Source organism: Neolamprologus brichardi, chromosome 1 (genome assembly GCF_056152115.1).
Source record: "Neolamprologus brichardi isolate AB-2024 chromosome 1, ASM5615211v1, whole genome shotgun sequence".
NCBI lineage: Eukaryota > Metazoa > Chordata > Actinopteri > Cichliformes > Cichlidae > Neolamprologus > Neolamprologus brichardi.
In genome coordinates, this window is record NC_142104.1 from 10,266,714 (window position 1) to 10,284,922 (window position 18,209).

Consider the following 18,209-nt stretch of genomic DNA (forward strand, 5'->3'; position numbering starts at 1 on the left):
TGAAGCTACCGGTTTTGCTCTCGCGTGCTTGAGTTTTGTACTCGTCGTAACTCGCGCTTGATACCGTTTGGCTCAGCAACAAATGAGAACAGGTTCTCTGTTGAGGAAGTGAGATGGTAACATCACGGGGCTACAAACTAGAACATCAGCCGCCTGTCATTTCGCTCACTGGACTACGATGCCACCGCAGCGAGTAAGTGCCTTGCCGAGGCAACAATCTCTGCTTTTGCCTGCGGTCATCAACCCGTTTGTCCAAGACACCAAACTAAGCAACGCTGCTATAATTAAAGTGAGTATTTCTTCTTCTTTTTCTTTTTCTTTTTCTTCTTCTTCTGCTTTTTTAAGAGATTGCACAAAGGCAGGATTTTAAAGAATGCTCGTTTGGTAACAGTGTTTCATAGTGTGACATAGTGCACTCAGGCTGCTGTATCCAGGGCCTGTAATCTTCTCCAACACGGCTTTGACAATCAGCTTGTAAAGCCTCCTATGCAGCACAACAGACTGAGCCACTGGGAGCTTTCTAGAATGCTTTCCAGCAATGTGGATTTCTAGGCTCGTGCATATTTCTGCTAGGTGGGAGGTCAGTTTTCAGCCAGGCAGCAAGTGACTTGAACACCAGGGAGGTTTGGGCCTGTAATTAATGTGCATAAATGTACTCCTCTGCTTGCAGTGTGTCTTGTTGGGAATTTTCTTGGTCCCTCTTCGAGCTATCTTTATAAGTCTGGTTCTGATGGTGTTATGGCCAGTGTCTGTCATTGTCACCTTCAAGCTACCTCTGAAAGGAGCTGTGGAGCCAAGCACAGGATGGAGAAGGTAACTATGGATACCAGTAACATCCAGTCTTCCTCAGAGTTGGCCACGACTTTATCACACCTAAAGCAAAACAATAATAATATATTTAGCTTATTCTTGACATCAGTTTTGTTTACTTGCAATTTTTTTGTTTACTTTTGCTTTTTTTTTTAAAACTTGGTTGCCCAGAAAAAGTGAGTTTGGCCTACTGTTTGGCTTATCTGGGACATCAATAACCCATTTGCCTTTTTTACTGCAGACATTTTGTTTGCTAAGCAACTGCATTCACCTTGCACGCCATCTTATCACCATCTATCAAAGTGAATTGAACTACTACTACTAAACGCTTGGAACATATCTATCAAACAATAAACATACTGAGCTTTAGGTTTTGCAAAAGTAATGAATTGTTCTGAGGCGAGAAGAAGGATAAAAAGTCAGTTTTCGCTCATATGCTTTACAGAAGTACAAAATGCCAAAAAAATAATAGTTCCTGTTATAATGAATTAGCAGCTACTTGTGTTCATGTCGACTCATGCTTTTCTAGATCATATCCTCTTCACAAGCAATACCTCACCTCAGTTTCCTTCAGAAAAGAACTAGTCGGTGGTGGGGGGTTAAGGGGAACTGAAAATTATGTTTTAGCCACTTTGTTCACCTCTAATGTCTAAAAGTAATAACAGACATTATAATTATAATAATTTTATATATCTGTTTATATCTTGTATGAAAATGACTCATTCCACTGGACTTATTAAACAGTATGTCTGTACATATAGTCTGAAAAGGACAATTAGTTTTGTAGTCTATTCAAAGGAGCTTGCAAAGAAAAGCGTCTGGACGTCTTTAAGTTGCTTGAAGACGTTTCACCTCTCATCCGAGAAGCTTCTTCAGTTCTAAGGTCAAGGTCTTTTTTTTTGACAGACTCTAATAATTTCAGAGTGGTTAAAAGTTTTCAAAAGTTAGGCTGTTACTACAAAGCTTTATGTCAATGAATTTATGTTGTATTGCAGATACCAGTGAAAATCGCCACCCAGCTTTGTCGAACCACAGGTTTTTTAACCACTGACCACGTCTTGATAGTTTGTTTGCATTAGTAAAATGATGAACCATCCTTCAGCTTACAGGCTGTATACTATTTTTGGAGCCTGTAACAAATTGCTCAGAAGCACAGAAAGTGTGACATGATAGTTTAAAGCAGGGCATAAGCCCACACTGCATAAGGAAGGAAGTGAAACTAAACCATAATAACTTGACTGATAGTATATGTTAAAACTTTTTACTGTAAGAGCTGATTGATTAATGTATCTTTAAATATTCATGTTTGTATTCTCTTAATTTGTTTCATATTAAGTATGTGAAACTAAGTTCATAATGTCATTCATCATTTTGTATCTCTGACTCCATAGCAACACCCCTTCTTTCCTTTCTACAGTTTTTGAGGAAGCAATCGGCAACAGTAACATACTTTGCGCTTTAAGGTTAAAGAAAAGCACGAAATTGTGAAACGCATCCTGTTACCACAACACATCAGTCAATATACGGAGCCGATTAACAAAGAAGGTCTAAATAAACCCATTAAAAATATTATACCAGCCCTTTTTATGTAAAGAATTTAGGATTTTTTCATGCAAAGATTCTTGCACTGTTGTGTAGAATAGACAGTCACTTCCCATTCACATTTTTTTTCATTCACAAAAATTCAGCAATTTAAATTTATTTTTTTTATCTCCAGATTTTTGTGTCAAAGAGTGATGGCTGCCTTGGGGAGGGCTTACTTCTTCAGCATGGGTTTTCGAGTGGTGGTCAAGGGTAAGCAGGCCAGCAGCCATGACGCGCCCATCCTGGCTGTGGCCCCCCACTCCACCTTTTTTGATGGGATTGTCTGCGTTGTAGCTGGCCTGCCCTCCACTGTCTCCCGTGTCGAGAACCTCGCCACACCCATCTTTGGCAGTAAGATACTTTTTGCATGATTGTTTCGAACAGGAAAGTAGGGACAAACTGTGTTTGTGATAGTCCATTTCCATCTGCCTTCATCTGAATGCACAGTTTCCCACTCTCTATGAAATGTGGGAGAGCTTGTAATATATATACAATGGAATGTCATCACCTTACTTGCTGCCTATACTGGGTATCAATTAGTCCACTACTTTGGAGTTGTCGTTGACATAAATCCTTGTTATTGTAAGTAAAATTTACAAATGCACTCTATGAAGTAAACACGAGCTAAGACATTGATTAATATAAGCCTTTTCATCCATCTTTTTAAAAGTAATAACAACACGTAACTCGTTTCATTTCATATCTGTCACTTGTGATTTGTTAAACAGTGATATCACTCTGTCTTATTTAACACTTACAAACGAATGCAAATAACCAAAGCCTGTGCACCAGATTAGTGAAAGATATGATCAAGATTACTATATTCTTTTGTATGTTCATTACCATTAATCTTTCGTTCTCTCTTTAGGGTTCCTTCGGAGTCTCCAGCCAGTGTTGGTATCTAGAACAGACCCAGACTCCCGGAAGAACACAATCAACGAGATTAACAAGAGAGCCAAGTCAGGAGGCCAGTGGCCACAGGTCTGGCACTGCACAGTCATTCTCAATAAAAAATGACTTTTATATGAATTTATTCTTTGTTTCCAAAGGAGCAAAACTGTATTCAGTGTTGACTCAGATTATTTTAAAAGCAATCTTTGCAATTTTGAGGGGTATTATTTTACCATTCAGCAAGGATGCTTTTTTTTTTTCAGGTTCTTATATTTCCAGAAGGAACATGTACAAATCGCTCATGTCTTATCACGTTCAAACAAGGTAAGATATAAAGTGTACATTTTGTGTAGTGTAATCATTAGTTTAATTTCTATCAGCATGTCAAATGCAAATAAAAAAGATAACATTTTACTATACAAAACTTAGATCTACTGCTGTATTATAGAACATTTAGTATTTTCTCTTAACATAAATCAAATCCATTTAATACATCGATTTCACAACAGAGAGTGCTTCTTGGTACGTTATTCCATTTAATCAATATTGGATGTGGTTTGTGTTTTAACTTTTTGTTAACTGATGCCTATAAAAGTGGTTCTGTATGTGGTGAGAGAATGGAGAAGTCATAGTGAAATTATATCGTTTTACAGCTATGCACTTCATGTTTAACTACACGCTGTGTGGTTTTTTTATTTTAATACCTTTTGTTCCCCACGCCACTTTTAGGTGCCTTCATTCCTGGTGTTCCTGTGCAGCCTGTGCTTCTGAGGTATCCTAACAGACTGGTAAGTAGGGTTGTGACAGTAATAGATTTTCATTTTTCATACATATACATACACAGCCAGTAATATCTGTTCAGTGATGTAGTGCAAAACTATAGGAATAGTGTATATATTGGATTCCCTGTTGGATTTGTAGATTTGCTCACAAACAAATGAACAGTCGTAATTTTTATGATAGTTTCATTTTATTGGAGAACGATTTACTTTCTAAATCTTTTACCTGTTTTTGGTTGTGGCTCGGCAGTTCAAAGCTTCAATTCCCTCCAGATTTTCATGAGGATTGTGGGCTTGTCTCATCATTGTGTTCACTAGGAAATCTAAAAGCATGACATTCCTATATATTTGTAAATGATTTTAAAATGTATACCAGTGTTGTAGTGGATAATATAATATGACACAGTCCTATGTGCAAACTGTCTTATACCAATGTTAACGATTCAGGAATGAATGAATAATATACTTGTGTTTTTTCTCTGTAGGATACAGTGACTTGGACATGGCAAGGATTCAAGTCGTGAGTATGCTTTATAGAGTTTTGCCTCTTCCAGTATACATCACTCGATCTATAAGTATGCATGTCTAAATATGCATATTTATAAATTGCATGCATTTGTAAACTGTCACTTTTTCCCAGAAAATAAACATAATTATTGCACAATTATATGGCTGCCCTATTTTTACAACACTGTAGTTCTAATGAATGAGAATGTATAACAGTTTTTTTTTTGATTATGCAGGAAAACACTTCTGCTTTTGACACTGTGCCAGCTCTACACAACAGTAGAAATTGAGGTAAGAGATTTTCTGATTTCTCGTAGTGTTTGTATAATAACATTATCTCATGCAGTCGTTTAAAGAGTTTTAGTTGTTTTGGATATATGATGTACTCAAAAGAACTCTTTTAAACTAAGGCTACCAGGAGTTTTTATTTTCCTTTTTGGTTTAAGTGTACTTTTTGTTTGACTGTTCTCATACACTTCTCTTCTGTTTACATGCTTCCCAGTTCCTCCCACCTCATATCCCCACAGAGGAAGAGAAGAAAAGCCCTGCTCTGTTTGCCAGCAGAGTACGAGAAACTATGGCCAAGTAAGTGTTCATTAGTCTCAAGTGTATAATGTATTATGTAAAGCAATTTATGTTGCCTTTTCGTAAAGAGGTTCTGTGCAAAACCACATTGCATATTGCTCAAATGCAAAGTGGAACAATTTGCTATAGAAAGTAAAAGTACTGTATAAATGTTTAAAGAAGTCATAAATATAGTGTTATGCACATGCAAGGCTACTAAGCTGATAAGAAAATAAACAAGTGGTCAGTATTGGAGAGTGAGTGCAATTTGTCAAACTAAATTTGCATTTTTTACTGTCTTTAGGTCTATATCCATGCATAGTGAATCTGGCTATTGCTTTGCTATAAGCTTTGTGTGCCTCCTTTGACTACTATAGTGAGTTGATTAAATGTCTGCAAACCTTCTATTTTTAGAGCTTTGGGCGTTCCTGTGACAGACCACACATATGAAGATTGCCGCTTAATGATCTCAGCTGGTGAACTCACACTTCCGATGGAGGCTGGCTTGGTTGAGTTCACTAAAATTAGTCGCAAACTCAAGTAAGAACATGTAATATGAGCGTTACCAAAAATTGCAGTTAGTACTGACCAATGCAGCTTCAAAGGGTTCTTATTGTTGTTAATGTTGATTATGATATAACCTGTCACCGTTATGTTTGGCTCAACTAGTCTGAAGTGGGACAATATAAGGAAGGAACTTGACGGTTTTGCAACCATGGCCAGCGCCTGTAAAGGGGGACGCATAACTATTGAGGAATTTGCCAGTTTCTTAAAGCTTCCTGTCAGCCCAGTCCTCGAGGATCTGTTTAGACTGTTTGACAGGGTGAGAAACTTGTATGTTAAATATTTGTTAAACATTATATGTTGAAATCAACTGAACATTACCCTTTTCAAATATCGCTGTGGCGTGGCACCACTTCACAAGGTTTTAAAACAGCCAGTATTTGGCCTGGTCAGGCGAATGACATTTATTAGATGGACACATTTGAATGTGAATGATCAGTAAAAATAGTGAAGTTCATTTTACTGATAGCTGTAGTATTTATGTAAGTTTAGGCACTTTAGAAAAACTTTGCTTGCAAACCCTTAAAAAATATAACACCTTTTATATTTATTTTTATAAAGTTCTAATAGGGTATGTGAAATGAAGTAAAAATCCAACACATTTCTGTGTCACAGTGCTGCACCCGTTGGGAGGGAAAGCTACTGAGTTTCATACTTTCTGTTCTCTTATCTGTGTTCATCACTTTCAACATGAGTCAGAGAGCATGTGTTTACTAAAAACTGAATGTTACCTTGTGTCATATGCAGTTCATAAACTTGTTATCAAATCACTATAGTAGTAAAGACTTAATCAAATAGTATTATCACTATTACCAGACACCAAATAACAGCAGACAACAAGCGCTTGCACCATAAATGATTAAATGCTGTCCATCATAATGATCTTTACATTTAACAGCTCATCTGTTCTAATTGACCGCTCTCTCTAGAATGGAGATGGCACTATAGACTTCAGAGAATATGTTATCGGTGTGAATATCCTGTGTAGGCCATCAAACACTGAGGATGTTCTCAAAATGGCTTTCCAGGTGAGACAGAAATACATTTCTCATACTGATGTGTTCATATTAGGGGCTGAATATTATGCAAATCTCTTGGAGTGAAGCAAGAAAAATTACAACAGCTCCTTTATTGACTCGCCCAAGGTAGCACTACTATGGTTTTTGCAAGGCAAATGACCTTCAAGGGTATTTGTACATTTCTGTATAAATACCCTTCTGTACACCTAATATGCTACTTCTATTGCATCATGCATTTCCTGTTGATAGTAGTTTTATCACTCTATCATGATAAACTAGTAGATATGAAGGATATATCTGAGATGCTTAAACTGTAATCTGTGACAAATTGTGAGGAGTATAAACAGTGCAACTGTTATGAATATGAATATATATGATGTTTATATATGAAATATATACCCCAAAATATAAAAAGCATATACACTTTGCAAAAGGAATAAGCTAAATGCAAAAAATGACCAATGTTAAGATAAAACCAACCAGCCCAGCTAAAATGGAGAGAATGTTGTCTCCGGGAGTTTAGCTGATTTGGTTTAGAGCGGCAAGGTATGGTGGGTGTGTTCCGGTTAAAGAACACGGAGGCAGCTTCCAAGTTTGGGAGATTTATTCAGCTGTGGTCTGTAGTAATGATACATAAAGCAACTATCAGTACAGCACACATAAAACATTCAACATGTCTAGACATTATTCTAGCACACAGATAGCACAAGGAACTGTATTCAACACTCACATCTATAACAACTTCAATAACTACACAAGATTTATAGTTAGCATTAACTAGCTTAGTAGCTTACATAGCATATTAGCGTATTAGCGTATTAGCATATTAGCGTATTAGCATAGGATAACATTAGCATAGCCACGAGGGAACAAATGCACACAATAGCAGCTGACATACACAACATCATGTAAACAGAACCCACCTTCTGGCATTCACACACAGCAATAAACCAAAACCCACGAGATACTGGTGAGAAGACACAAGGAAAAATGCTGGCTATCAGCAGCTACAAAGGCAGACTAGCAGCACACGGCACAGAGTGGTGCATTCAAGGAGCGTCAGCATAGACGTGGTGAGTTCAATGACGTAGGACATATCAAATTCCACAGCGCAAACACTATCTATCGACAAACCACAACACTTCAACCAAGCAAATAACGTGTAAACAGTGGGCTTTCTAACACAGCCGCCCCCGACTGTCTGCACAGACAGTCGAATCCAAGGTAGAAAGGTCACTCAGGTACGTGGATCCTTATCATCTTCAAGCATAGGGAGTGAGACCAAGCGGGCTACTGGTCGAATATACGTTCGATCTTTGACCTTAACGGCAGCAGTCCGGATGCGTCCATCAGGAGAAGTTTCTCACCTTTGATATAATCATCTGCTTCACTGTGCGAACTTGAGTTTGGGTCAGCCGCCCCATGTAGGGACCGCACTGTTGTCTTCATGAGATCCTTCCAGGTGGAGAACATGCTGATTTCAGGAAGTTGAGGGCAGGAGTCAACCCTAACCTGTCCACAGAAATATGATTTCTTCAGCTCACCATCCTCTGGCTCTGGATATGCTGGTGGGCTGGTCGGCCAATGATCCTCGGATCGACGTAAAAACTCAGGGCCTTGGTGCCACCGGTGTGGTCGTGACAGCTCCTTCAAGGTCTTGCCCCGGGTAATGTCATCAGCAGGGTTATTCGCGCTATCCACATATCTCCAGGTGCTCCCATCTGTAAGACTCTGGATCTCTGCCACCCGCGTGCCCACAAAAACTTTATAGCTGCAAGATTCTGACTTGATCCAGTGGAGCACGGTAGTAGAGTCCGACCAGAGAATAACCTTTCGAATGGGCAGCGTGAGCTCAGCTTGAAGGAGACCAGCTAGTTGTGCACCAGTGAGAGCGGCACTTAGCTCCAACCGTGGCATGGACAACTGTTTCTTTGGAGCCACTCTGGATCTAGCCATTACAAAGGCAACATAGACTTCCCTCTGAGCAGTTTCTGTCCGCAGGTAAGCGACAGACCCATATGCTCTCTCGGAAGCGTCGCAAAAGATGTGAAGGTCTCTGCTCGAAGCAGACGAATCAGCAGACGCTGGTGCATAACATCTGGGGATTTCCATTTGGATAAGATCAGGAATCTCCCTTTCCCAGGCAAGCCATCTGTCACGAAGGCTAGGTGGCTGGATCGGGTCGTCCCAGCCAAGCTGCTCCTTCCAAAGATCCTGTACCAGAATCTTGGCCCGCGTGGTGAACGGCACTATATAACCTAGCGGATCATACTGACACGCAAGTGTTTTGTAGACGTTTCTCAGTGTGGGTTCAGTTCTCTCCCCCAGTCGATGTCTGTATTTGAAGGAGTCACAAAGGCAATCCCATGTCAATCCCAGAGTTGGCTCCCACAGGTCCGTGCTAGATTGAGAGAGCCATAGGTCACTACTCTCAGATCTGACATTGGATGGAAGATGCTCAATGACAGCAGGAATGTTGCTGGCCCATTGACGTATCTCAAAGCCCCCGGTGTGAAGCAGCTGGCGCAGACTGTCGACTAGGGCCTTAGCTTCCTCTTGGGAGTGGGTGCTGCGGAGGCAGTTATCCACGTAGAATGACTGCTCTACACAATTGACGAGGTCATGATTGGAACTATAAGTGTCCCGGACGTGCTGCTGCAATGCATAGATGGCACAGCAAGGACTGCATGTAGTGCCAAATGGTAGCACTTGCCATTCATAGATCTTCGGCTCTTCATTCCTCTTCATGTCCCGCCAGAGGAAGCGCAGCACTGGTTTGTCTTCTGGCAACAGGCGTATCTGGTGGAACATACCTTTGATGTCGCCACTCACAGCAACTGGATACTGTCGAAACCGAAGAAGAACTCCTAGCAAAGATGGACCTAGGGCAGGTCCAGGGAGGAGAATAGAGTTGAGGGACTTCCCTTCGTACTGGAAAGAACAGTTAAAGACGATCCTGTCCTTGTTATTGTGTCGCACCATGTGGTGAGGTATGAACCAGGATTCTGCAGTGGTTCTAGCTATCTCATGTGGCACCACAGCTACATAGCCCAACTTCTCTAGCTTCTGAATCTCCTGACGATACACTTCAGCGCGTTGTGGGTCTTTGACAAGTCTCCTCTCTGTACTGCGCAGACTTGGTAAGACTGCTTCCATAGGAGCTTGAAGTGTGGCGGAGTTGGCGCGACGAAGCAGTGGTGTGGCATACCTCTGTGTCCCATCAACAGTGACCCTGATGGTGGATGTCTGGAGTAGGTTCAGAGCTTGCTGATCTTGCTTCGATCGGGTTACCTGCTTCTCGCTCACATAAGGCAGCGTATCAATCTGCCAGAGACGCTCAACATTCCTGAAAAGCTCACTGGTTGGCACAACGGTTGTTGTGAACAGGCACTGCTGCTCAGTTGCAGGAGTCTGGTCGATACTGATGGGACCTTGGAGCGACCAACCAAGCTTCGTATGGACAGCGATGGGTCCCCCTGTCGGGCCCAGATGAACTGGTTCTGTAGGTGCCAGGAGATGAGGCATGTCAGAGCCGATAAGCAGCAGAGGTTGAACATGGTCTACCAAAGGCAGAGGTAAGTCACGCAGGTGTTCATAGCGGCGTTGGAGAATCCTCACCGGATAGGAATGTTCTGAGAGACCAAGGGCCTCGGCGGTGAATGCCCTTTGTATATGATACTTCTCCCCAGGTTTGTAGGGGGAAGACACATGGAAGGAGACTGAGGCGCCATGAAGCTGCACTACCTCTTGGTGGACAGTCCGCAGGGTAAGCGTCTCAGGCTCTGAGCTGAGGTTTAAGCGTCGAACAGCTTCTGGTAAAATGATGCTTCGTTCTGAGCCATCATCAAGTATTGCATGAGTCTCCAATGTTTGGTCCCTGTTGTACAGCAAGACCTTTACAACCTTCAGCATCACCTTGGGGGAACGGTTTGGCCTATCCAAGTACACTGTTGTAGTCGGAGCAGTCATCATGAGCACTCTCTTCTGGATCTGCTGGACAGCATCATGCAGTACAGTCAGGTGTTGCTCTCTGCAGGTATTACAAGGTCGTTTGAGGGTGCAAACCTCTGGCTGGTGAGTTCTTCCACATTTCCAGCACCGCTGTTCATCAGTTAACCACCTCACCATCTGGTCGGTGGTCAGTTTTTTAAAGTCTACACAAGTGTTCAGGAAATGTTCCTTATTCTCGCAGCGCGGACAGTATGGTTTTGGTCTGGATGAGGACTTTGGTCGGAAAGAACTCCCTTCTGCGCTGGGGTTTTCCCGGGAAGTCAGGAAGAAGGCTGTAGATTTCTCCTTTGGTGTATGGGGAAGACGCTGGTCTTTCTTTGTCGGCTTATAAGCTTCAGGACTATAGAGTGAAGCAGCTCTACCTGCGATGCGCTTCACTTGGGATTTCATCTGCAGCCAGGAACTCAGATCAGGCAGGGTATAGGTTTGGTCAGTACATGTCCGAAGAATGCCTTGGTTCAGGCAATGCTCTACAAACCCATCGCGATAACTGGGTGGCATCTTACTCAGTAGTCGGTCGACATGAGACCCACATCTTAGCTCAAAGCCGTTCTGGCCCTCCAGTGTCCTAAGCATTCCTACTAGAGATTGGATAGACAAGGCAAATGCATCAAAGGCTTCTGCGTCGCCGAATTTGATAGCTGGAGCATTCAGAATTGTGCCCAATTCACTTTGGACGAGCTGGCGGGGTTGCCCATACTTATCCTGCAGGGCGTGCATGGCCATGGTGTACGGCGTTGGGTCGTGCATGTATGCCTTAGCTAGCTGGATTGCACTAGGTAGCCGTAGGTGCCCAAGCAGCACTTGATATTTATACTGCTCATTCAGGTGTGGATGACTGTTCAACAGGTTGTCAAGGGCCATTTTCAATAAGGCAAAGTCACTTTCACGGCCACTCTCAAAGAAGGGAATCATAGGTTTGGGAATGCCATAACCTGTGGCGAGGAAAGGGTACGCATTAGCTGTCGGTAGTTGATGTAGCTCGGACTTAGTCTGGGTGGGAGTGCAAGATGACTCTGCTTTGGCAGGGTTGGTGCAGGCTGCACGAGCGTACTGCGATGGCTGAACTGAGAATGGAGTAGATGCCTGGTAATAGGTATCAGGTGCAAGGGTAGTAGACCGAGGTCCAGCTGGAACAGTTGGGTGCAGCACTTGGGGCATGCATTGAGAATGCAGTGGATGCGAGGCCATGGTTACTGGAGGTGGAGTTACCACGGGCGCTGGAGGCTGAGTCACGGTAAGTGTTGAGGGTGGAGCGACTAGCGGTACAGGAGGCTGACCCTCGGGCCCGACTGAAGGTAGAGCTGCATGGGAGCTCGAATTACTATTCTCCAATGGGCATGGTGAGACTCTGGAACCACTGGGTTCTTGTGCTTTCTCTTTAAGGAGAGAAGTAACCATCTTGGCTATCTCCAACTCGTTTACCCTCTTCTTTAGCTGTCGTCGCCTCTCCAGCTGTCTGCTCAACGATTCTTGGGTTCTAATGGCTTCTTCTTGTAGCTGCTGGGCCTCTCTGGCTTGAGCTTGAAGTCGTTGACATTCATATTCGACTTGTTGATCCTCTTCTAGGTGCTGTTGGAATTCCTCAAGTTCCATCTGCTTTACTCGCTCTTCGAGCTGGGCTGTTTCCAGGTCTGATAATGCGTGGGAAGGGAATCTGCCTATCGACGAGCGTGATGCCCTTGTGGACCTGGAGCTGGAGCTCTTCTGGGATGAGCGTGTTTTACCACTATGTGAACACTGGGAAGCAGTAGCCGGTTGCGTGGTTTGGGTTTGTCCCTCAAGAGGGAGTGTTGAAACCTCATAATTGGTCAGGTAAGCAGGTGGCCGTCGCTCTCTCTGTGAAACACGTGGGGGTGCTGAGTCAGCCTGGACATCTGTCTGTTCCATACCTTAATCAGTACTCTAATCCGGCTCGAAGGACCATAAAATGGAGAGAATGTTGTCTCCGGGAGTTTAGCTGATTTGGTTTAGAGCGGCAAGGTATGGTGGGTGTGTTCCGGTTAAAGAACACGGAGGCAGCTTCCAAGTTTGGGAGATTTATTCAGCTGTGGTCTGTAGTAATGATACATAAAGCAACTATCAGTACAGCACACATAAAACATTCAACATGTCTAGACATTATTCTAGCACACAGATAGCACAAGGAACTGTATTCAACACTCACATCTATAACAACTTCAATAACTACACAAGATTTATAGTTAGCATTAACTAGCTTAGTAGCTTACATAGCATATTAGCGTATTAGCGTATTAGCATATTAGCGTATTAGCATAGGATAACATTAGCATAGCCACGAGGGAACAAATGCACACAATAGCAGCTGACATACACAACATCATGTAAACAGAACCCACCTTCTGGCATTCACACACAGCAATAAACCAAAACCCACGAGATACTGGTGAGAAGACACAAGGAAAAATGCTGGCTATCAGCAGCTACAAAGGCAGACTAGCAGCACACGGCACAGAGTGGTGCATTCAAGGAGCGTCAGCATAGACGTGGTGAGTTCAATGACGTAGGACATATCAAATTCCACAGCGCAAACACTATCTATCGACAAACCACAACACTTCAACCAAGCAAATAACGTGTAAACAGTGGGCTTTCTAACACCAGCCCTTACTGTCTGTGCACAGCAGCAGCAGCTTTAGTATAGCAAGAACGAAGGCAGCATACAATTCACAGAAGGTTGCATAATGTCAGGCTAACAATGTGTGTCTGCTGTGAACATTTTGCTGGCCATAAAGTCAGATGCAATTTGAACTTACTAATCAAAACGTACTTTCTCCTGCTTCGTGTAACGTCCGAGATCATTTTGAAACCTTTTTCTTGAAAGTCGTTACTCATTTCTCACCTTTTATTATCTTTCATGCAGCTTTTTGACACAGATGACGATGAGAAAGTCACCCATGACGAGTTTACCGCTCTGCTGTTCTCTGCTTTGGGTGTGTCAGATGTAGACTTGACCAAACTTTTTGAAGCGATTGATGCCGATGGCTCTGGTTTCATTACCTTCAGTAAGTAGATTCTAATTGAAGAGAAAAGCCTAATGCAAAACTCCCGTTATGTCTTGAGGCCTCTTATTTGATTCCTGGTGATATTTTGTCAAGAAAATGTTAAATAAATAAAATAATAATAACAATAATAATGGATTGCATTTATATAGCACTTTTTGAGACCCTCAAAGCGCTTTACGATTCCACTATTCATTCACTCTCACGTTCACACACTGGTGGAGGCAAGCTACAGTTGTAGCCACAGCTGCCCTGGGTCAGACTGACTAAATTGTTCAAAAAATAGTTCATTATTATTGCGTGAACAGCACCCTGTAATTTTTCTCTGTTCTGATTCTTTAGATGAATTTCAAGAATTTGCTGCAACCCATCCTGAGTATGCCAAGCTCTTCACCACCTATCTGGAACTTCAGAGATATCAAGCTATCCAAGAAGCAAACCCGGGTGATCTGGAACTTGCTGGTCAGCCCAGTTCAGGGGAAGAACCAGAGGAGAGCACATCTGACAAAAAAGATGACTGAGACAGACCATAACTGTGACTTTTATTTGACTTCACTGAAAAGAGAAATAAATACAAGGCTGTTGCAGTCTTGTCAGCATATTCAAGTCACTGCAGCAGCAATGGTCATATATGGTGAAGCGCTTGCATTTTTATAGTTTTAGAAAGCTTTCATTTTCGATTTTAGTGCCTTATAGATAAAAAGCAACTTACCCCCAAATTTTTTCTGTCATTTTTTCTGTCTGTCTGTGTATTTTTGTGTATGCTTTGCTATGACACGAAACACAGATGGGGTGCGTCATAGCAGGACAATATGTCTGAAAACTGGTCATTGTTTTAAATAAGGTTTACACCTATTCTTCAGTCATCACTGTGGTTTTTGCTGGGTTTTTACCGACGGAGATGAGCACAGCCTTGTGCACCTTATCCTTTGTCTTTGTAATTTTTCTTTAACCGAGTGGGAAATCTTGCCAAATCAACACAAATTTTAAATGTAAGCAAAGAGTCCTTGTGCTTCTTTATTACAGTATAATTAGAGTACTGTAAGCAACCCAGATATGTTCTGTTTTAAAATTTTGTCTACAGTGAGCATAGATGCTGTGCATTACACTTTTCCCACCCTCGGTGCTCAGGGACACAGAACTTGTAACTCAGCTGTATAATTAGCCAGAAGTTTGCTTTGCATGTGTATCTATTTGCATTTCTACTGAAGATTGTTGTTGCTGAGACAGCACCACGTCTGTGCAGCTTTAAGTTTACTAAAGCAAACCACTGAAAATAGGGCAATTTGTGAGCAAAAAGGCAACGGTGCTTCTACACAACAGCATATTCCAGTGGGGTATGCTTTCAGACCCGATTAACTAGAGGCATTGTTATTTATTTAGTGGGCTGTATTGCAATTATGTTTTGCTTTTTGTTAACACTGCAAAATGTTATTTTTAAAATAAAACAAGAACACAATCCTCTTTGCCATTTTTTTTATTCATCACAGAGGAAACTTGTAATGACTTTCATAGACTTTGTTTCTATTAAGGCATAAGTGCAGTAAACAGGCTACAGCTGAACTGCTGTTTTTCCCAAATCACCACAAGGTGTCAGTAGTTACCCATTACAGTTCTGGTGTGTGTGCCTTTTTTCTTCACCCACTTGCCTATGTGAGTTAAAATACCTTGTGTCTATTTTGACTGTACCTTACTTTGATGTTGGCGCTAGACAATGAGGTTTAAACTAGGGGAGGAATTAAAGGCAGGCATGTACTGATAAAACTGGATAAATGTTGTTGTGCATGTTTGTAAGATTTACCTCATTACTGGCCAACATGGATGATTTTTTTAAGCTATGGATATCTATAGTATGGTTCAGGGTTTTTTCTGATTACACTTGCTATGGATTTAAATGTTTAAATTATTTGAATCAGAGAAATATTTATGCAAATAAAATAAAATCCTTGCATGTCTTGAAAGAATGTGTCCACTTTTATCATTTAAGAATTTCTGGAATTTTTAATTTCCAAAAAAAAAAAAGATTATAATCACTTATCATTTGGTACATATTGATCTGTCAACTGATTGGTGAAACTGTTTACGTTTACCTTACGTTTTAGCACAACTGTGTGATCCTCCTCACCTAATCTCAGCAGAGAACAACCACTAAATGCAACTTTAGTCTTAATACAATTTTGGTTACTTTGTTCTCACATCTACAGAAACACAAAAATGCACAGTCTTGCTTTATATGCACAGACAAGGCAGAAATGAGCGATGGAGAGCGGCCTCATTGAAAGCCCGCTGTTACACAAACTGTGATTACCAGCTGTGATTTCCACCTTCAATTTGTTTTAACCTTTTCAAACATACAGACGCTCATTTAATTTTAATCAAAACCGATGAGGTGGCATGGAATCAATTAAATCACATTGTTGCCGCGCTTACAACAGTGTGACTCCCTCCCTACCCCCAGCTTCTGCTCTTCTCTTTGGCCCCATCTCCCTCCATCCTCACACTTTCCTCTGGATGGTTCTTGTATATTGCTGTATCCATTTCAGCCATGCCTGCAGGGCAATCCTGTCGCAGTAGATTGTGGGAGAGATGTGTTGGTAATCTGATTTGGTCTCCTCAGGACCTGAATGAGTGATCAGCCTCTGTGGATGCGAGCTGGACACAGGCCTCATACGGATTGGGGACTCACCGTGCCAAGCTGGAAGGAAAGGTCAAACCCGACAGGCCTCACTCCTAAATTAATGTGACTCAACTTTGGGCCTCAATTTAACCGAGCTGCCTTCTCGGGCAAAATCAGAACCAGGAATCAGTCTTGGCGGAGTTCCACTCTGCAAACTGAAATCCATCTGAAATCCATTTAGTGTATTTTAAAAAATTTAAGGATGATTTTTATGTTGCGCTGACAGGTTTGACTTTCAGTGTACAAGGCAAAGACTCTAGTCCAAGCAACATCCCAAATATCATGTTTTAACATCTACAAATGCACACCATATCCAAATCCACATTTTGCTCATGTAACTCCAGAAACAACAGAATAGTCTAATTCATCTGCTTTTATGTAATGTTAATAACATGAAACAAACATGAAAAGTCCCCAGCTTTGTTATTGCAAGGATGTTTTAGGAATCTTACATAAGAGGAAGAAATCAAAATAACTTCATGTTCCTATAGAATCGACTTTCCTGATTATAAAAACAGGATACCTGGGTGTGTGTATACATAGTCATCTGACCCTCCTTCCTATGAGTGACGAACATGGACATAAGGTTTCAAAAACACAGTATTAACGTTAGCTTACAGGTCAGAGGAGTGCACAAAAGTTCTGGCAAGAAGAGGTTGGCAAGCTGAAATGCTGGAAATGTTTGGATGAAAGTACGTAAAAGGTATTAACTCTTTTACCCCACCCAAGCTTGAAATTAGGCCTTAAAAAGATAACATGTAGGAAAAATGATAAAGGCTTTGATCTCTGGTCCACTACAAATGCTTTGTTCTTCCTGGTTGTATCAATTGTAAAGTGGAGATCTTTTCCACTGATTTGGCATGGCATAATGGGCTTTCACTTTGAGATGTGCTGCATAGTTTACAAAAAAAAAAAAAAAAACAGTCTATGAATGTTTGGCAGCATTATGGCCCTCTGTAAAGATGAACCCACTGTTTAATCTGCTGTCAGTTCAGCTGTACTGAAGCCAGCTGGAAAGGCTGAACGTGATACAGGTGCTGGGTTCAACTGTAGCTCAGTGTAAATGTTTAATTTAATTCTTTTGGATGGTTTCCTCTCTAGACGCTGGTATTTTGATACAATACATTTTTACTGCGATCGGTGCACTCATTAGTACACACCTTCACAGCTCACATGTTGGACCACCCTTGACTTTTGCTAGCTTAAGCTTAGCAGTCTTTCTCCTGCAGCTCTTCAGGGAGTTCCTCCAAACTTCACTGTTACATTTCCTTATCGCACCAGATGACACCTTGTTGATTTTCATTCTCCTATTATTCTCTCAGAAAAGTGATTGCGCCTCATTTCCTGTGTAGTGGTTTATAGAAACAGTGAAGGTCTCGGTGAGGGCAAGGTTCGGGGAAGCTTATAAAACATCAGTTATCCAGCGCCAGTATCTGCACCAGTATCTGCAGTGAAAGTGTGTTTTCTTGCTCAGTGTTTAGGGTGTTTTACATCTCTGTCTGATTTCCAGATGGTTCTGTGAATGAAGGGCAACAACTTTTCCTGTGTAATAGTCGAGGATGGGTCAGCATGAGGTTGAGATAAAGAAATGTGTCTTTTATCTGCCAGTGAGACTGGCCAACAAAGGTGTGAAAGTGTTTCTATTTTCCAAACAAACCCCAAAAAATGCCTAGACACTCATTTTCTCCCTCTTTTTCCTACTTGATTCCTATTGCCAACAAAACTTGATCATGCCTTACAGTGTTTACAACAGTTTCACAATATGTATTTAATACTATGT

The 18,209-nt window shown here is 41.6% G+C and overlaps 1 protein-coding gene across 1 annotated transcript; it reads left to right on the forward strand.

The window, feature by feature from the left end:
• The first annotated feature begins 47 nt into the window (after nt 1–47).
• Nucleotides 48–15,663, forward strand: lpcat2 (lysophosphatidylcholine acyltransferase 2). Its single transcript, XM_006779795.3, has 14 exons — nt 48–289; nt 671–813; nt 2,528–2,745; nt 3,263–3,375; nt 3,549–3,609; nt 4,015–4,073; nt 4,550–4,584; nt 4,808–4,862; nt 5,074–5,156; nt 5,550–5,675; nt 5,805–5,958; nt 6,629–6,727; nt 13,614–13,755; nt 14,095–15,663. Exons 1-14 carry the CDS (start codon nt 179–181, stop codon nt 14,271–14,273), a joined length of 1,578 nt encoding a protein of 525 aa, XP_006779858.1. The 5' UTR covers nt 48–178; the 3' UTR covers nt 14,274–15,663.
• Nucleotides 15,664–18,209: the final 2,546 nt, after the last annotated feature.